The 16,704-nt window shown below is 41.0% G+C and overlaps 1 protein-coding gene across 1 annotated transcript in view; it reads right to left on the bottom strand.

Moving 5' to 3' along the window:
* LOC128684346 (periodic tryptophan protein 2 homolog) overlaps nucleotides 1-10,904 on the bottom strand; it is a 160,886-nt gene extending 149,982 nt beyond the window's left edge. Inside the window, exons 1-2 of the mRNA XM_070089131.1 lie at nucleotides 10,845-10,904; nucleotides 3,061-3,198 (exon numbers count right to left, since the gene is read on the bottom strand). Coding sequence (XP_069945232.1) covers nucleotides 3,061-3,078 — 18 coding nt within the window. The 5' untranslated portion in view covers nucleotides 3,079-3,198; nucleotides 10,845-10,904. The remainder of the gene's footprint in view (nucleotides 1-3,060; nucleotides 3,199-10,844) is intronic.
* Between the last annotated feature and the right edge of the window lie 5,800 nt (nucleotides 10,905-16,704).

Here is a 16,704-nt window from a genome sequence, read left to right as displayed (position 1 = left end):
GGTGTGCGCCATAAACAAAAAATCTAGGCGCCCGCATAGCATTGTGGGAACGCCGGCTCAGTTACCCTTGTTCACCATGCCTCGTCGCAAGTCAGCTCTCACTCCCCGGAAAATTGGGACTCTCCTCTTCCTATCTGATAGTTCTGACACTGATGGAAGTGGAAATGAAGACGAATTCTACGGCTTTGATCAGTTAGTGACCGAAAAGAATGACCAGGATATCGATAATAGTGCAGAAAACCCTGACGATCCTCAACCTTCTACCTCTGGTGTGGGCACTCGTGACTCACGGTCGGTTGTTCCTCATCGCAAGAGAAAACTAATATTTTCGCGTGGCCAGGCCTCTGACTTCAGTAATGATGATGATAGTGACGTGGATTGTGATTTTATTGCGCTCAACGATCATTCGAGTAGTGATAGTGAGGAATCATATTCACCAGTGAAGCGTCGGTATGTTCGCCGCCACATGCGCTCGGGTAGTGTACCCTATGCTGTGCCCAGGGGACGGAGTACATCCCGGAGTACATCCCGTGGCCCAACACCAGTTTTAGGTAGTGATAGTGAGGATGATGTGGCTACACTTGGCATGGATAGACCACAGGCATCAGTGGATGGTGTTAGTGGTGATGGTAGTGGCGGTGGTAGTGGCACCGCCATGCGTGACTCACCAGGCCACGCTGGGACCCACGCTGCTGACTCGTCAGTTCAAGGACAAAGCGGAGCGCCAGCCACCAGCCCACCACAACCACAACCACCCGCACAACCAGCCTATGATGTCCAGTATCCACCAGCAAACCGTATGTGGGATTGGCAGCAAAATCCCAATTTTGTTCCCAAGCCTCACCACTTTGATGACTCTCAAAGTGGAATTCTACCTACTTGTCCCCTTGGAACCACGGCCAATGAACTGGAATTCTTTGAATTATTCTTTGACCAGCAATTGATGGAAATTATTGTCAGGGAAAGTAATAAGTATTTTGAGTACACCATGGCAAATACGATCTTATCACCACAGTCAAGACTACACAGGTGGAAAGAGACGACTGTTGCAGAAATGTATTTGCTTTTTGCAACAATAATGCTTATGCCTCACATCTATAAGCATAATATAAAAGCATACTGGTCCACAGATCGGCTAATTTCTACCCCGGTCTTCAGTGAAATCATACCAGTGAACAGGTTTATCTTACTCTTACGTATGTTGCACTTCTCTGACAAAACCAGGCCTGACAGAAGTGACAGGTTATACAAGATTAGAAATGTTTTCATGTATCTCAAACAAAAGTTCAGCATATACTTTTATCCATTCAAGAATCTTGTAATTGACGAGTCTTTGATTTTGTTCAAAGGTAGACTGTCATTCAAGCAGTATATACCGAGCAAGAGGAAACGCTTTGGTATAAAACTGTTTGTACTCTGTGATTGTGACAGTGGCCTGGTGTTGGATATTGTTGTATACACGGGTAGTAAAACATTGAAAGATACCAAGATGTTATTGGGTATCTCAGGTGACGTAGTGAGAAACATGATGGCACCTTATCTTGGTAAGGGGCATACATTATATACCGATAACTGGTACACAAGCCCATTACTCAGTGATTTCATGCGAGTGAACAAGACAGATGTGTGTGGCACAGTGCGTTCTAATCGTAAACATATGCCCAGGCTCAATGCAGGTGCTCGTGGTGATGACGTGCAGGTGTTTACTGCCAATGACATCATGGCATTACGGTGGCATGACAAACGAGATGTCACATTGTTGACAACCATTCACCGTAATGAAATGCAAGACAGTGGCAAAGTTGATCGAGTGACTAATGAACGTATTCAAAAACCAGTGACAGTGATTGATTATACACAAAACATGCGCTTGCTTGACAAATGTGACATGCAATTTGGTTTTGTTGACTGTGTTCGTAAGAGTTACAAGTGGTACGTGAAACTTTTCTTCAATCTCATGGACATTTCAATGCTCAATGCATATAATATGTACCAAATAAAGACTGGCAACAGACCACCGTATGGTGAATTTTGTTTGTCTGTTGTCAGACAACTCATAATGAAGTACCAAGTAACAACACCTGCTATACAACACGGTCCTCGAATTCCTCAGGATATACCCAAGCGTTTGAGGAGGGAAGGTGATCATTTCATAATACAACTTCCTTCAACTCAGAAGAAATTTGCTCAGAAGAGATGCATCGTCTGTGCACAAACAAAAAGACGGCAACAAAGACGCAAAGACACTCGGTTTATGTGTGAGGAATGTAAGGTGCCTCTGTGCATGGTGCCTTGTTTCAAGGAGTTCCACAAGCTCCAGCAGTTCTAAAACCATGTCCAGTGATTGTAAATATGTAAATATATGATAGAACATTAGTATTATACAAGATTTGTGCATGTTTATTGTAATAAACAACAGTGGTAAACAATAATATGATAATAACTTTAGTGCGGTTATTGTGTTCAATACAGTGAGTTTATATATATACATTATATACAGTATTGGTCTCTCAGGCCCCAAATGTTAGTAGGAATAGAAAAAAATTGGAAAAGAAAAGAAAAAAACAACAAAAACCGCAAAATAATGTAATGCGCGTATGTGGAATTCGTCGATGTTGCCGCCACCACATCATTTTCGACAAACTTCTTGGCACTGTATCTCGGTAAGTACTGATCAGATTTTTTTTTTTTGTCTTATTACCTTCACAAAAATATACTCTTTAATTCTGTAAGAAAAAATAATTTTTTTTTTTTTCAAAATTTCTTGGACACTGTTAATTTTTTTTTCAAAATATTTGGAGCACAAGCAGTGAAAATGTAAATCAATGTTTGGACAGTTAAAGAGTTAAATGTTTAGGAGACAGAAAGTAAAGAGCACCATTCCTTCCAGAGTGCAAAACATTTAACACACAAAAATTCTCTGTATGGTTACTATCAACAATTTACTACAGTACAAAAAAAATTTATATACCCATTGGTTTTCTGAAATATACATAATCAAATATTGGCCATGGCTGTGAGGAAAGCTATATACATACATAAACACAGTGATATACATACCTTGTAAGAAAACTTCATGTTACAATACTAGTGTAACAATAATCAGAACCTGGATACAGTATATATTACAAAATGACTTTTTAATGTATGGAGTTTATAGAATGGCTGTCACCTCACCATTTCACATACTTCACACTTCTGCAAGTAAAATAACAAAAGATTTACAAAATCATCTTAATTTTTATTAAAATGGGTATATAAAACTGTGTTTGTTTGTTTTTCAAGTCTCCACCACAGAGGGAGTAAGAGAGAGATTTCTTTGAGAATAAATATCACGAACACTGGTAATAAATTTCTGCTAATTATTTGGTCCATAAGTATCCTTAACAGTTTTAAGATCTCACCAACAGCCTTACTAATTAGGGTTTTGGCATAGTACAGCAGAACCCCCGTATCAGTGGATTCAGTTTCTGTAATTTCCGTTATCCACAGTTTATTGTGGTTCAAAAATAACTCTAAATTTTGCTTAATAATGACTCAAAGCACAAAAGTAGTGATGGTAACAGGTCTTCAAAGCCTAAGAAAAGCCGTGAAGTGCTTCCCATCACGCGCAAAATTTATCAATTAAACTTTATCATGGATATGTATGTCAAAGAAAAAGAACTTATATATAGGGGTCACTACTATCCACAGTTCAAGTATTTGCGGTAGGTCTTGGAACATATCCCCCCAGATACATTGGACAATTGTATATATAAACAAACCCCATAACACCATAAAGTAAGAGCAAATCATATGCATTTCAATAATTATGTCAGTTATGACAGTGCTTATTTTGTGACCTATGCATAGATGTAACATAGGTGAAGGCCCAATCTCACTGCATCATATTACATACCCTTTACCACCAGGAGGCCATGTGACCTGGTACTATCATACTATGTGTAAGTCATTGCTCATAGAGGTTTTCCTAATACGTATTTATTTTCATTTTATTATGAAATTAAAAACTGTACAATATTTCTCTACAGTACAGTATTGGAAATAAATGGTATAAAATACCGACACAATGGAAATATAAACACATATGCAGTATAATGTGATCCTTTATTGACTACATTTCGCCCACACAGTGGGCTTTTTCAAGTCACAAACAGATCTACCTGGGGTGGAAGGGACGCGAGTATTTATAGTCAGGTTCAGAATGCTGAGGTCAGGTGGAGAATGCTTCATCTGATGATGTACCGAATGGGGTTATAGAGTCTAAAATCTTGGGTAGCTTGGAAAGGAGATTGGATAAGTTTGTGAGCAGACCTTCTACAGTGTTTTTCCATTCCTGTGTTCTTATGTAGGATAGCGGTACATCATCAGATGCAGCATTCTCCACCTGACCTCAGCATTCTGGACCTGACTATAAATACTCGTGTCCCTTCCACCCCAGGCAGATCTGTTTGTGACTTGAAAAAGCCCACTGTGTGGGCGAAACGTAGTCAATAAAAGATCACATTATACTGCATATGTGTTTATATTTCCACAGTACAGTATTGTACAGTATGTCATATTTTTCTATATGTAAAGAGCATACCATGGCAAATGTATCTTTAATCATTTTTGGAGGGGATGACATGCACTCCACTACATTAATATAGCAACCCAGACAAGCCCAAAATGTTATAACAAAACTAAATCCATATAGTTTATGACAGAGTACCACTCAAAAGAAAGCAGCAGCTCATGATACAGTATAGAGAAAAGAGTTGACATGGATCAGGGTATGGCATGCCAATAGGAAGCTGAGAATCTGCATCCTGCATACAATGAACCACATTTAAACATACGATGATCTACACTTATTACAGTGGTACTTTGGAACCAATTAGTATATACTCTCACTAAGAACAAAGACTTGCCCTTTTGAATGTTGGATTATTTAAGTACAGGTAGTGATACACAAATACCACAGGAAAGAAAATTCACAACCTTAGAAAATAAACTGGACATTGTAAAATGTTCTGAAAATAATGTCCAGTAACTGACTTTGCCTGTGTGTGAGACATAAACAGGTTGACCACTGGAAACTGTTACCAAGGATTAACAGTTTGCAGCTTGAAACACACTGAAGGATATGCACAGATGCAGTTGACAATCATATCCAAGAAATGCTTTGATTTGATTTTTGAAATGGAAAATAATTTGATGATCACAGTGATTAGATAACCAGTGCGCACTTAAAAAAAACATAGACTCGTACTGTACAAAAGATAACCAGTGCGAAAAAAAAAATAGACTCGTAGTTTCAAATTTTTCTGATAACTTAAAAAATGTTATGGTGATATTATTATTATAATAAGAAAGAAGCACTAAACCTACAAGGGTCATACAGTGCTGTTATGGTGATAGTGGTACTGTAGTGTTTTACCAGCATGAAATGCAAGCTGTGATGTTTTCAGTATGTTTCAGGCAAAATCAAAATTGATCAATTCCCATTCTGTACTTATTACAGAGAAATTTAATTCATACTGAAAAAAGAAAAGATCTCATCCAGCCTTCTATACCATTACATATATGTATCTGAAGAAATCCCCATCAATCTCCAAAGCTGCTACAACTTCCTAGAAATCCTGAGTGGCATCAACCTCAAAGTTTATATAACTTCACAAAAATCCAAAGTAGTATCAACCTGTAAAGCATCTACAGTTCATGAGAAATGTCTAAATTCTTCTCAACCAATTCCATCACCCTCTATTTCTCTTTTTAGTTATGACAGCCTAAAATAAGCATAAACAGCCCATCCAGTGTGCAAGCCAGGATCAACACTGGCGGCAAATTCTGTACACTGTGAATTGTAAAATCTCTTACTACATTATTTTCTTCATACACATCCAAGAAATATTTGGAACAGTATATATGGAACTGAAAACATGTATCAAGGGAAAAATATTGGATAAATATTCATGGCAAAAAATTAACTGAAATTAGATATGGAATATTGTGGCTCTAGAACACATCTCTATGGGAAAACAGATTCTGTTGATGCACTCCAGGCACCCATTAAATCGGGGTCCTATTGCATAAATTTAGTAAAACTATCAGTAAACACTAACCTAACCTAACCTATCAGTACTCACTAAGCTAACCTAACCTAAACTAACCTAACCTAAGCCTAATCTAATTTAACCTAAACCTTACCTAACCTATAAACCTAATCTAACTTAATCTAAACTTAACCTAACATAAACTAAACTTAGATTACTGTATATTGTTGGAAAAAGTATGAATACACTTTAATAAATCACCAAACCTTCCACCAGGATAATTCACTGACGTCGGTGCTTTCAGAAGTTAAGAGGTTTTATCTAGCACCTTCTGGCACTGCACAGGTTGTAAAATATACTGACATGCAACTTTGCATGCTAGAACAGTATATAACCTTGCTTGCTAGGCTGGTCAATATTTAGTTAATTTCCAGGTCAGAATCCAGCTTATATTTTTTTTTAATAAATGCACTATCAACACAATGGAAAAATTAGTTATACAGTACATTACTTGGTAAATATTATCTTTTTAGATATCAGAATGAATATTAATAATAAGAGAACTAAAAGGTATATTGGAATGGGTGCCTCAAACAGGCCATTCCAATGTGACACACCTGGCTAATCACAGTAAGCCAAATAGTTTCAAAATACATTTAAACAAATGCATTCCCAGTGAGATACATGCAACAGACAAAGCATTAACCACACTTACTCTAATTAACCCACTAATCTTTCATCCCTTCCTCAAGGTTATGTTGAGTCAGAGGGAGTTAATTTGCATTGGGTTGGGGTGAGTCAGGTTGGGGTGAACTGGATTTGGTTGGGTTGGGTTGGGTTAAGGTGAGGCGAGTTTGAGTTAGGTTAGATTAGGTTGGGTTAGGCCAGGATAAATTAGGGTGCATTAGGTTTAGTACCTTTTTATTACAATTTGCCAAAAATAATAATTTACTAAATTATACTGTAAACTTATTTCATCCACTAACCAAGACACCAAGACTTATTTTCATTGTGGTCATTTTGACCTTCTCCCCAAAATGTGGCCCACAACAGTTAGTTAATACCCAGGTACCTAATTACAGCTAAATGAACAGGAGGAACAGGTGTTAGGAGACTTGCCAAATATTGATTTAGTCCTTTCATTGTGATTATTATAATACTCTCAGGAAAACACTTCACCCACAGGATTTATACAGAGTCTAGGGCATGTTTACCTGGAGAGAGTTCCGGGGTTCAACGCCCCCGCAGCCTGGTCTGTGACCAGGCCTCCTGGTGGATCAGAGCCTGATCAACCAAGCTGTTACTGCTGGCTGCACGCAATCCAACGTACGAGCCACAGCCCGGCTGGTCAGGTACCGGCTTTAGGTGCTTGTCCAGTGCCAGCTTGAAGACTGCCAGGGGTCTATTGGTAATCCCCCTTATGCATGCTGGGAGGCAGTTAAAATGTCTCGGGCCCCTGACACTTATTGTATTCTCTCTTAACGTGCTAGTGACATCCCTGCTTTTCATTGGGGGGGAAGTTGCATCGTCTGCCGAGTCTTTTGCTTTCGTTGTGAGTGATCTTCGTGTGCAAGTTCGGTACCAGTCCCTCTAGGATTTTCCAGGTGTATATAATCATGTATCTCTCCCGCCTGCGTTCCAGGGAGTACAGGTTCAGGAACTTCAAGCGCTTCCAGTAATTGAGGTGTTTTGTCTCCGTTATGCGCGCCGTGAAGGTTCTCTGTACATTTTCTAGGTCAGCAATTTCACCTGCCTTGAAAGGTGCTGTTAGTGTGCAGCAATATGTAATGTAATCAGGCTCATGATTCGGTACAGGTGATTGTGGCTCAGCTGGTAATGTCCTCAGCTTACAAACTATGGGACCGGTGATGACTGGGCATGGATGAAATGCTGGGCATGTTTCCTTACACCTGCTGCCCTTTTACCTAACAGTAAGTACCCAATAAGTACTTGGGTGCTACCTAACAGTTGTGGATCGCATCCTGGGCAGAAGATTAAAGGACACCACTGAAAATAAGACCGACAGTCCTGAATTTTACTGGGTTATGCTGGGTAGCTAACTCTTTCACACTCGGCTAAAAAAATGAAGAAATTTTAGCAGCCTATGAACTAAATTTTATCTCCTTTTAAGAAGGGGTGGGTAGCTCCAATTTCTTGGATCAACAGTCTTTCACCAGCATCAAGCAACTCCCTTAAAAAACAAAACATGCTACTACTAAGCCAGAAGGAACAACTAACCACATTATACATGCTACTACTAAGCCAGCAGGAAACCCTTACCCATCAAATGTGCTACTATTAAGCCAGGAGCCATTAACACATGAAACGTGCTACTACCAAGCCACCAGGAACCACTAAATCATCACACGTTAATATTAAGCCAGCAGGAACCACTAGCCCATCTTGTTACTATTAAGCCAGCAGGAACCACTAACCCACCACATGTGACTACTAAGCCAGCAGGAACCACTAACCTATCACATGTTACTACTAAGCCAGCAGGAACCACTAACCCATCACATGTTACTACTAAGCCAGCAGAAACCACTAACCCATCACACGTTCCTACTAAGGCAGCAGGAACCACTAACCCATCACACGTTACTACTAAGCCAGTAGGAACCACTAACCCATCACATGTTACTACTAAGCCAGCAGGAACCACTAACCCATTACATGTTACTACTAAGCCAGCAAGAACCACTAACCCATCATGCATTACTACTAAGCCAGCAGGAACCACTAACCCATCATGCATTACTACTAAGCCAACAGGAAGCACTAACCATCACGCATTACTACTAAGCCAGCAGGAACCACTAACCCATCACACATTACTACTAAGCCAACAGGAACCACTAACCCATCACACATTACTACTAAGCCAGTAGGAACCACTAACCCATCACACGTTACTACTAAGCCAACAGGAACCACTAACCCATCACACGTTACTACTAAGCCAGTAGGAACCACTAACCCATCATACGTTACTACTAAGCCAACAGGAACCACTAACCCATCACACGTTACTACTAAGCCAGCAGGAACCACTAACCCATCACACGTTACTACTAAGCCAGTAGGAACCACTAACCCATCACACGTTACTACTAAGCCAGTAGGAACCACTAACCCATCACACGTTACTACTAAGCCAACAGGAACCACTAACCGATCACACATTACTAATAAGCCAACAGGAACCACTAACCCATCACATGTTACTACTAAGCCAGCAGGAACCACTAACCCATCACACGTTACTACTAAGCCAACAGGAACCAGTAACCCATCACACGTTACTACTAAGCCAGTAGGAACCACTAACCCATCACACGTTACTACTAAGCCATTAGGAACCACTAACCCATCACACGTTACTGCTAAGCCAGTAGGAACCACTCACCCATCACACGTTACTACTAAGCCAGTAGGAACCACTAACCCATCACACGTTACTACTAAGCCAGTAGGAACCACTAACCCATCACACGTTATTACTAAGCCAGTAGGAACCACTAACCCACCACACGTTACTACTAAGCCAGCAGGAACCACTTACCCATCACACGTTACTACTAAGCCAGTAGGAACCACTAACCCATCACACGTTACTACTAAGCCAGTAGGAACCACTAACCCATCACACGTTACTACTAAGCCAGTAGGAACCAGTAACCCATCACGTTACTACTAAGCCAACAGGAACCACTAACCCATCACACGTTACTAAGCCAGTAGGAACCACTAACCCATCACACGTTACTACTAAGCCAGTAGGAACCACTAACCCATCACACGTTACTACTAAGCCAGTAGGAACCACTACGTTACTACCATCACACGTTACTACTAAGCCAGTAGGAACCACTAACCCATCACACGTTACTACTAAGCCAGTAGGAACCAGTAACCCATCACGTTACTACTAAGCCAACAGGAACCACTAACCCATCACACGTTACTACTAAGCCAGTAGGAACCACTAACCCATCACACGTTACTACTAAGCCAGTAGGAACCACTAACCCATCACACGTTATTACTAAGCCAGTAGGAACCACTAACCCATCACGTTACTACTAAGCCAGTAGGAACCACTAACCCATCACGTTACTACTAAGTCAGTAGGAACCACTAACCCATCACACGTTATTACTAAGCCAGTAGGAACCACTAACCCATCACGTTACTATTAAGCCAGTAGGAACCACTAACCCATCACGTTACTACTAAGCCAGTAGGAACCACTAACCCATCACACGTTACTAAGAAGCCAGTAGGAACCACTAACCCATCACACGTTATTACTAAGCCAGTAGGAACCACTAACCCATCACGTTACTACTAAGCCAGTAGGAACCACTAACCCATCACGTTACTACTAAGCCAGTAGGAACCACTAACCCATCACGTTACTACTAAGCCAGTAGGAACCACTAACCCATCACACGTTACTACTAAGCCAGTAGGAACCACTAACCCATCACACGTTACTACTAAGCCAGTAGGAACCACTAACCCATCACACGTTATTACTAAGCCAGTAGGAACCACTAACCCATCACGTTACTACTAAGCCAGTAGGAACCAGTAACCCATCACGTTACTACTAAGCCAGTAGGAACCACTAACCCATCACACGTTACTAAGCCAGCAGGACACACAGGTGCATAACTAGGCTCTTCCTATATATAAATAGTTTATACATGTCAATTACTACTATGACAGACATATACTGTACTTCACTTTATAGTAATAAACTTGTTTATTGGTCAGATATAACAAGACAGCCGCATCACTCACCAACAAACGTGTTACTCTCACACTTTAAGCAGCCCCACTAAATCCGGCTTATAAAAGAAGAGATTTGCTTAAGAAAATATTCTGTATAAGTTTTATACAGTATATTAATGAATTTTTACCTCGCAGAAGTCCCTAATTTTGATGGGTCTTTTTGGTTTGTAGTGAGTTTTTTTTTTATAACTTTATTATCACATATCAATACATTCACTACTCAAGCCATTTTAATGGTAGAAGACTATTGCTATTGTTGTTGTTGTTGTTGTTGTTGTTGTTGTTGTTGTTGTTGTTGTTGTTGTTGTTGTTGTTGTTGTTGTTGTTGTTGTTGTTGTTGTTGTTGTTGATGTTGATGTTGATGTTGTTGTTGTTGTTGTTGTTGTTGTTGTTGTTGTTGTTGTTGTTGTTGTTGTTGTTGTTGTTGTTGTTGTTGTTGTTGTTGTTGTTGTTGTTGTTGTTGTTGTTGTTGTTGTTGTCGTCGTCGTCGTCGTCGTTGTTGTTGTTGTTGTTGTTGTTGTTGTTCTTGTTGTTCTTGTTGTTGTTGTTGTTGTTGCTGGTAGTTTTGAGGGCGATCAAAGCTCATGCAACATGTTTCAAGCACGGAAGAAACGTGCATCATTGCCAAATAAATTTTCTCACCCATCACACTGACAGCTCCTACACTGCCTTCCTGGACCGTAAATCTGCTTTTGGTGTAGCCAACCGACATGTAATCGTTAGTGAACTTCAATATCTGTTTTCAACAGCAAAATAATGGGCTATGTAAAAGGTATAAGCAAATCCTAGGTTTAAATAGTTACACTCAACTAATTAATACACCAACCCGGATCACTCTGTTCTCAACCACCCTAATTGACCATATACTTTGTAACAGCGCTGAGAACATCAGTTAGTCAGGCGTCATTACCACAGACCTTAGTGATCATTTCATCATTTACTGTACCAGGAAAACCATTAGGGAAAGATTTTTAGATTTTGCCACCGAAGTGGCTAGTTTGTGCACCCATATCCATCATATGGACGGTAGCACAAGAACATATGGATACACAAAAGACCCAGGAACTAGGCCCCAAAAGGGTTAACAGGAGTACATATGGATTTATATCTACATTCACTTATCTGTTACTAAGCAAATTTAGGAAATTTGCTTAGTATATCTGGTATCTCTTTTATTTGGACATGATACATAGTTGTACAAAGAAATATAGTGATTTGGTGTACATGCCAAAAGCCCCTTGTATGCAGAGCATTATGGGCAGGCTTAAAATTAACTTAATATTAACTGAGCAATGATATATTCATTGGTGGACACTCTTCAGGTCACTTGTTCTATCTAGGCTGGAATATTGCTGCACATTAACAGCACCTTTCAAAGCAGGTGAAATTGCTGACCTAGAAAATGTACAGAGAACCTTCAAGGCGCGCATAACGGAGCGCTTGAGGTTCCTAAACCTGTATTCCCTGGAACGCAGGCGGGAGAGATACATGATCATATACACCTGGAAAATCCTAGAGGGACTAGTACCGAACTTGCACTCGAAAATCACTCACAACGAAAGCATAAGACTCGGCAGATGATGCAACATCCCCCCAATGAAAAGCAGGGGTGTCACTAGAATTCAGTTCAGTTCAAGTTTATTCTCTATAATGGTTACAATGTGGGGTTTACAGGTTTTGGGTATTTTGTGGTTTACATGTTATAAAATACTAACTACAGAGGGGGCCACTAGGACACCTAGCATGGCTAGGCATTTCAAGCACACTTAGATTAATTCTTAACATTAAGTCCTTACAGATTATAGTATTAAGGCTAAGTGACTACATCATAATTTTGAGTTTAGCAATGTGAATGCTTTTGTTTTGGCACAATACAAGGTGTCTATATTTGAGTATCATAGGCAAACTCATGACTAGTTAGGATTTATTATTTTAAGATTAAGATTAGTATTTCTGGGTTTATAGTCAGTGGGTGAGTGAATGTAATTTTGAACCACCAGGTGGTTATCATGTAGTTAATTGTCGGGGTGGATCAGGGAGATAAGATGTTTTCTAACTGTAGTTTTGAAAGTGATGAGTGCGTCTGCAGTTCTAGAGTTTTCAGGTAGGGTGTTCCAGATTTTAGGTCCACTGAAATACATTGAATTTTTGTAAAGGTTTAGTCGAACACGGGGAATGTCATAGAGATGTTTGTGTCTGGTGTTATGCCTGTGGATCCTGTCACAACTATCAAGAAAGCGTATTAGGCCAAGGTTAATATTGGAATTTAAGGTCCTGTAGATATAGATTGCACAGTAGTAAGTGTGGATGTTCTGAACAGGGAGTAAGTTTAGATCTATGAAGAGTGGGGGGGGGGGTGTTGCCAGGGATGGGATTTAGTGATTATTCTTACTGCAGCTCTTTGTTGGGTTATTATTGGCTTTAGGTGTGTTGCTGCAGTTGAACCCCAAGCACAGATAGCATAGGTGAGGTATGGATATGTAAGTGAATGGTATAGTGTGAGAAGGGCAGTTTGCGGTACATAGTATCGTATCTTGGAGAGGATCCCCACCGTTTTGGATACTTTTTTTGTTATATGTTGGATATGGGTGCTGCACACTAACAGCACCTTTCAAGGCAGGTGAAATTGCTGACCTAGAAAATGTACAGAGAGCCTTCACAGCACGCATAACGGAGATATAACACCTAAATTACTGGGAGCACTTGAGGTTCCTGAACCTGTATTCCCTGGAACGTAGGCAGGAGAGATACATGATTATATACACCTGGAAAATCCTAGACCTGGAGTTTACCTGGAGAGAGTTCCGGGGGTCAACGCCCCCGCGGCCCGGTCTGTGACCAGGCCTCCTGGTGGATCAGAGCCTGATCAACCAGGCTGTTGCTGCTGGCTGCACGCAAACCAACGTACGAGCCACAGCCCGGCTGGTCAGGAACCGACTTTAGGTGCTTGTCCAGTGCCAGCTTGAAGACTGCCAGGGGTCTGTTGGTAATCCCCCTTATGTATGCTGGGAGGCAGTTGAACAGTCTCGGGCCCCTGACACTTATTGTATGGTCTCTTAACGTGCTAGTGACACCCCTGCTTTTCATTGGGGGGATGTATCGTCTGCCAAGTCTTTTGCTTTCGTAGTGAGTGATTTTCGTGTGCAAGTTCGGTACTAGTCCCTCTAGGATTTTCCAGGTGAATATAATCATGTATCTCTCCCGCCTGCGTTCCAGGGAATACAAGTTTAGGAACCTCAAGCGCTCCCAGTAATTGAGGTGTTTTATCTCCGTTATGCGCACCGTGAAGGTTCTCTGTACATTTTCTAGGTCAACAATTTCACCTGCCTTGAAAGGTGCTGTTAGTGTGCAGCAATATTCCAGCCTAGATAGAACAAGTGACCTGAAGAGTGTCATCATGGGCTTGGCCTCCCTAGTTTTGAAGGTTCTCATTATCCATCCTGTCATTTTTCTAGCAGATGCGATTGATACAATGTTATGGTCCTTGAAGGTGAGATCCTCCGACATGATCACTCCCAGGTCTTTGACGTTGGTGTTTCGCTCTACTTTGTGGCCAGAATTTGTTTTGTACTCTGATGAAGATTCAAATTCCTCGTGTTTACCATATCTGAGTAATTGAAATTTCTCATCGTTGAACTTCATATTGTTTTCTGCAGCCCACTGAAAGATTTGGTTAATGTCCGCCTGGAGCCTTGCAGTGTCTGCAATGGAAGACACTGTCATGCAGATTCGGATGTCATCTGCAAAGGAAGACACGGTGCTGTGGCTGACATCCTTGTCTATGTCGGATATGAGGATGAGGAACAAGATGGGAGCGAGTACTGTGCCTTGTGGAACAGAGCTTTTCACCATAGCTGCCTCGGACTTTACTCTGTTGACTACTACTCTCTGTGTTCTGTTAGTGAGGAAATTATAGATCCATCGACCGACTTTTCCTGTTATTCCTTTAGCACGCATTTTGTGCGCTATTACGCCATGGTCACACTTGTCGAAGGCTTTTGCAAAGTCTGTATATATTACATCTGCATTCTTTTTGTCTTCTAGTGCATTTAGGACCTTGTCGTAGTGATCCAATAGTTGAGACAGACAGGAGCGACCTGTTCTAAACCCGTGTTGCCCTGGGTTGTGTAACTGATGGGTTTCTAGATGGGTGGTGATCTTGCTTCTTAGGACCCTTTCAAAGATTTTTATGATATGGGATGTTAGTGCTATCGGTCTGTAGTTCTTTGCTGTTGCTTTACTGCCCCCTTTGTGGAGTGGGGCTATGTCTGTTGTTTTTAGTAACTGTGGGACGACCCCCGTGTCCATGCTCCCTCTCCATAGGATGGAAAAGCCTTCTTGCAGTTCTTGATGAACACAGAGTTCCATGAGTCTGGCCCTGGGGCAGAGTGCATGGGCATGTCATTTATCGCCTGTTCGAAGTCATTTGGCGTCAGGATAACATCGGATAGGCTAGTGTTAATCAAATTTTGTGGCTCTCTCATAAAAAATTCATTTTGATCTTCGACTCTCAGTCTGGTTAGCGGCTTGCTAAAAACTGAGTCATATTGGGACTTGAGTAGCTCACTTATTTCCTTGCTGTCATCTGTGTAGGACCCATCTTGTTTAAGTAGGGGCCCAATACTGGACGTTGTTCTCGACTTTGATTTGGCATAGGAGAAGAAATACTTTGGGTTTCTTTCGATTTCATTTATGGCTTTTAGTTCTTCCCGCAATTCCTGACTCCTATAAGATTCCTTTAGCTTAAGTTCGATGCTTGCTATTTCTCTGACCAGTGTCTCCCTACGCATTTCAGATATATTGACCTCTTTTAGCCGCTCTGTTATTCTTTTCCGTCGCCTGTAAAGGGAGCGCCTGTCTCTTTCTATTTTACATCTACTCCTTTTTCTTAGAGGAATAAGCCTTGTGCATACATCGAGTGGCACCAACTTAATCTGTTCTAGGCATAAGTTGGGGTCTGTGTTTGCTTAGTATATCTTCCCAGCTTATATCGGTTAGGACTTGGTTTACTTGGTCCCACTTTATGTTTTTGTTATTGAAGTTGAATTTGGTGAATGCTCCCTCGTGACTAGTCTCATTATGTTGGTCTGCGGCTCCACGCATACATGTCTGAACCTCAATTATGTTGGTAGAATTACCGACAATATGTAAAGTAAAAGGACACAAGTGCAACTAATGTGACATTTATTGTGGCAACGTTTCGCTCTCCAGGAGCTTTATCAAGCCATTGTTATTGAAAGAAAAACAGTTGAAATTAACACAGAGTTCAATTAAGTCAACAAAATCTCCGGGAGGAAGATTAAGGTCCTGATTGACTTTACGTCGTAGAACCTCGATGGCTTTTTTGGTAGGTACTTTTGTGAAGAGGGAAGTCACATCCAAACTGCTTAGTTTCTTGTTACGGATGGAGAGGTTACGGATGCGGTTGAGAAGGTCACCTGAGTGTTTAAGATGAGCGGGGCTGATGGTCCCCAGAAGGCAGGAAAGATGTTTGGCAAGAACTCCGGCTAGTTTGTCTGGAGCACTGCCTATTCCTGACGTGATTGGTCTGAGAGGAATATTGTGTTTATGGGTCTTGGGTAAACCATACATGTGTGCTGGTTTAGGGTTGCTTGGTAACAAGTACAGAAGTTTCTTCCCTTCTCTAGTGCGTTTGAGTATTTGTCTGGTTTTGTATAGAAAATCTTTGGTGAGCGTCTCCCACTGTTGAGTGCTGATGGGTTCGTATGTAGATTGATCATTCAAAAGGTCTATCATTTTAGTGTTGTAGTCACTGGTGTTGAGGATGACGACTCCACCTCCTTTGTCGGCGGTGGTGACGATAATGTTGGGGTCGTTGGCGAGGTTCTTAAGGGCAATGATGTATCGT

Source organism: Cherax quadricarinatus, chromosome 2 (genome assembly GCF_038502225.1).
Source record: "Cherax quadricarinatus isolate ZL_2023a chromosome 2, ASM3850222v1, whole genome shotgun sequence".
Taxonomy (NCBI): Eukaryota; Metazoa; Arthropoda; class Malacostraca; order Decapoda; family Parastacidae; genus Cherax; species Cherax quadricarinatus.
This window is presented reverse-complemented; position numbering and strand designations above follow the sequence as displayed.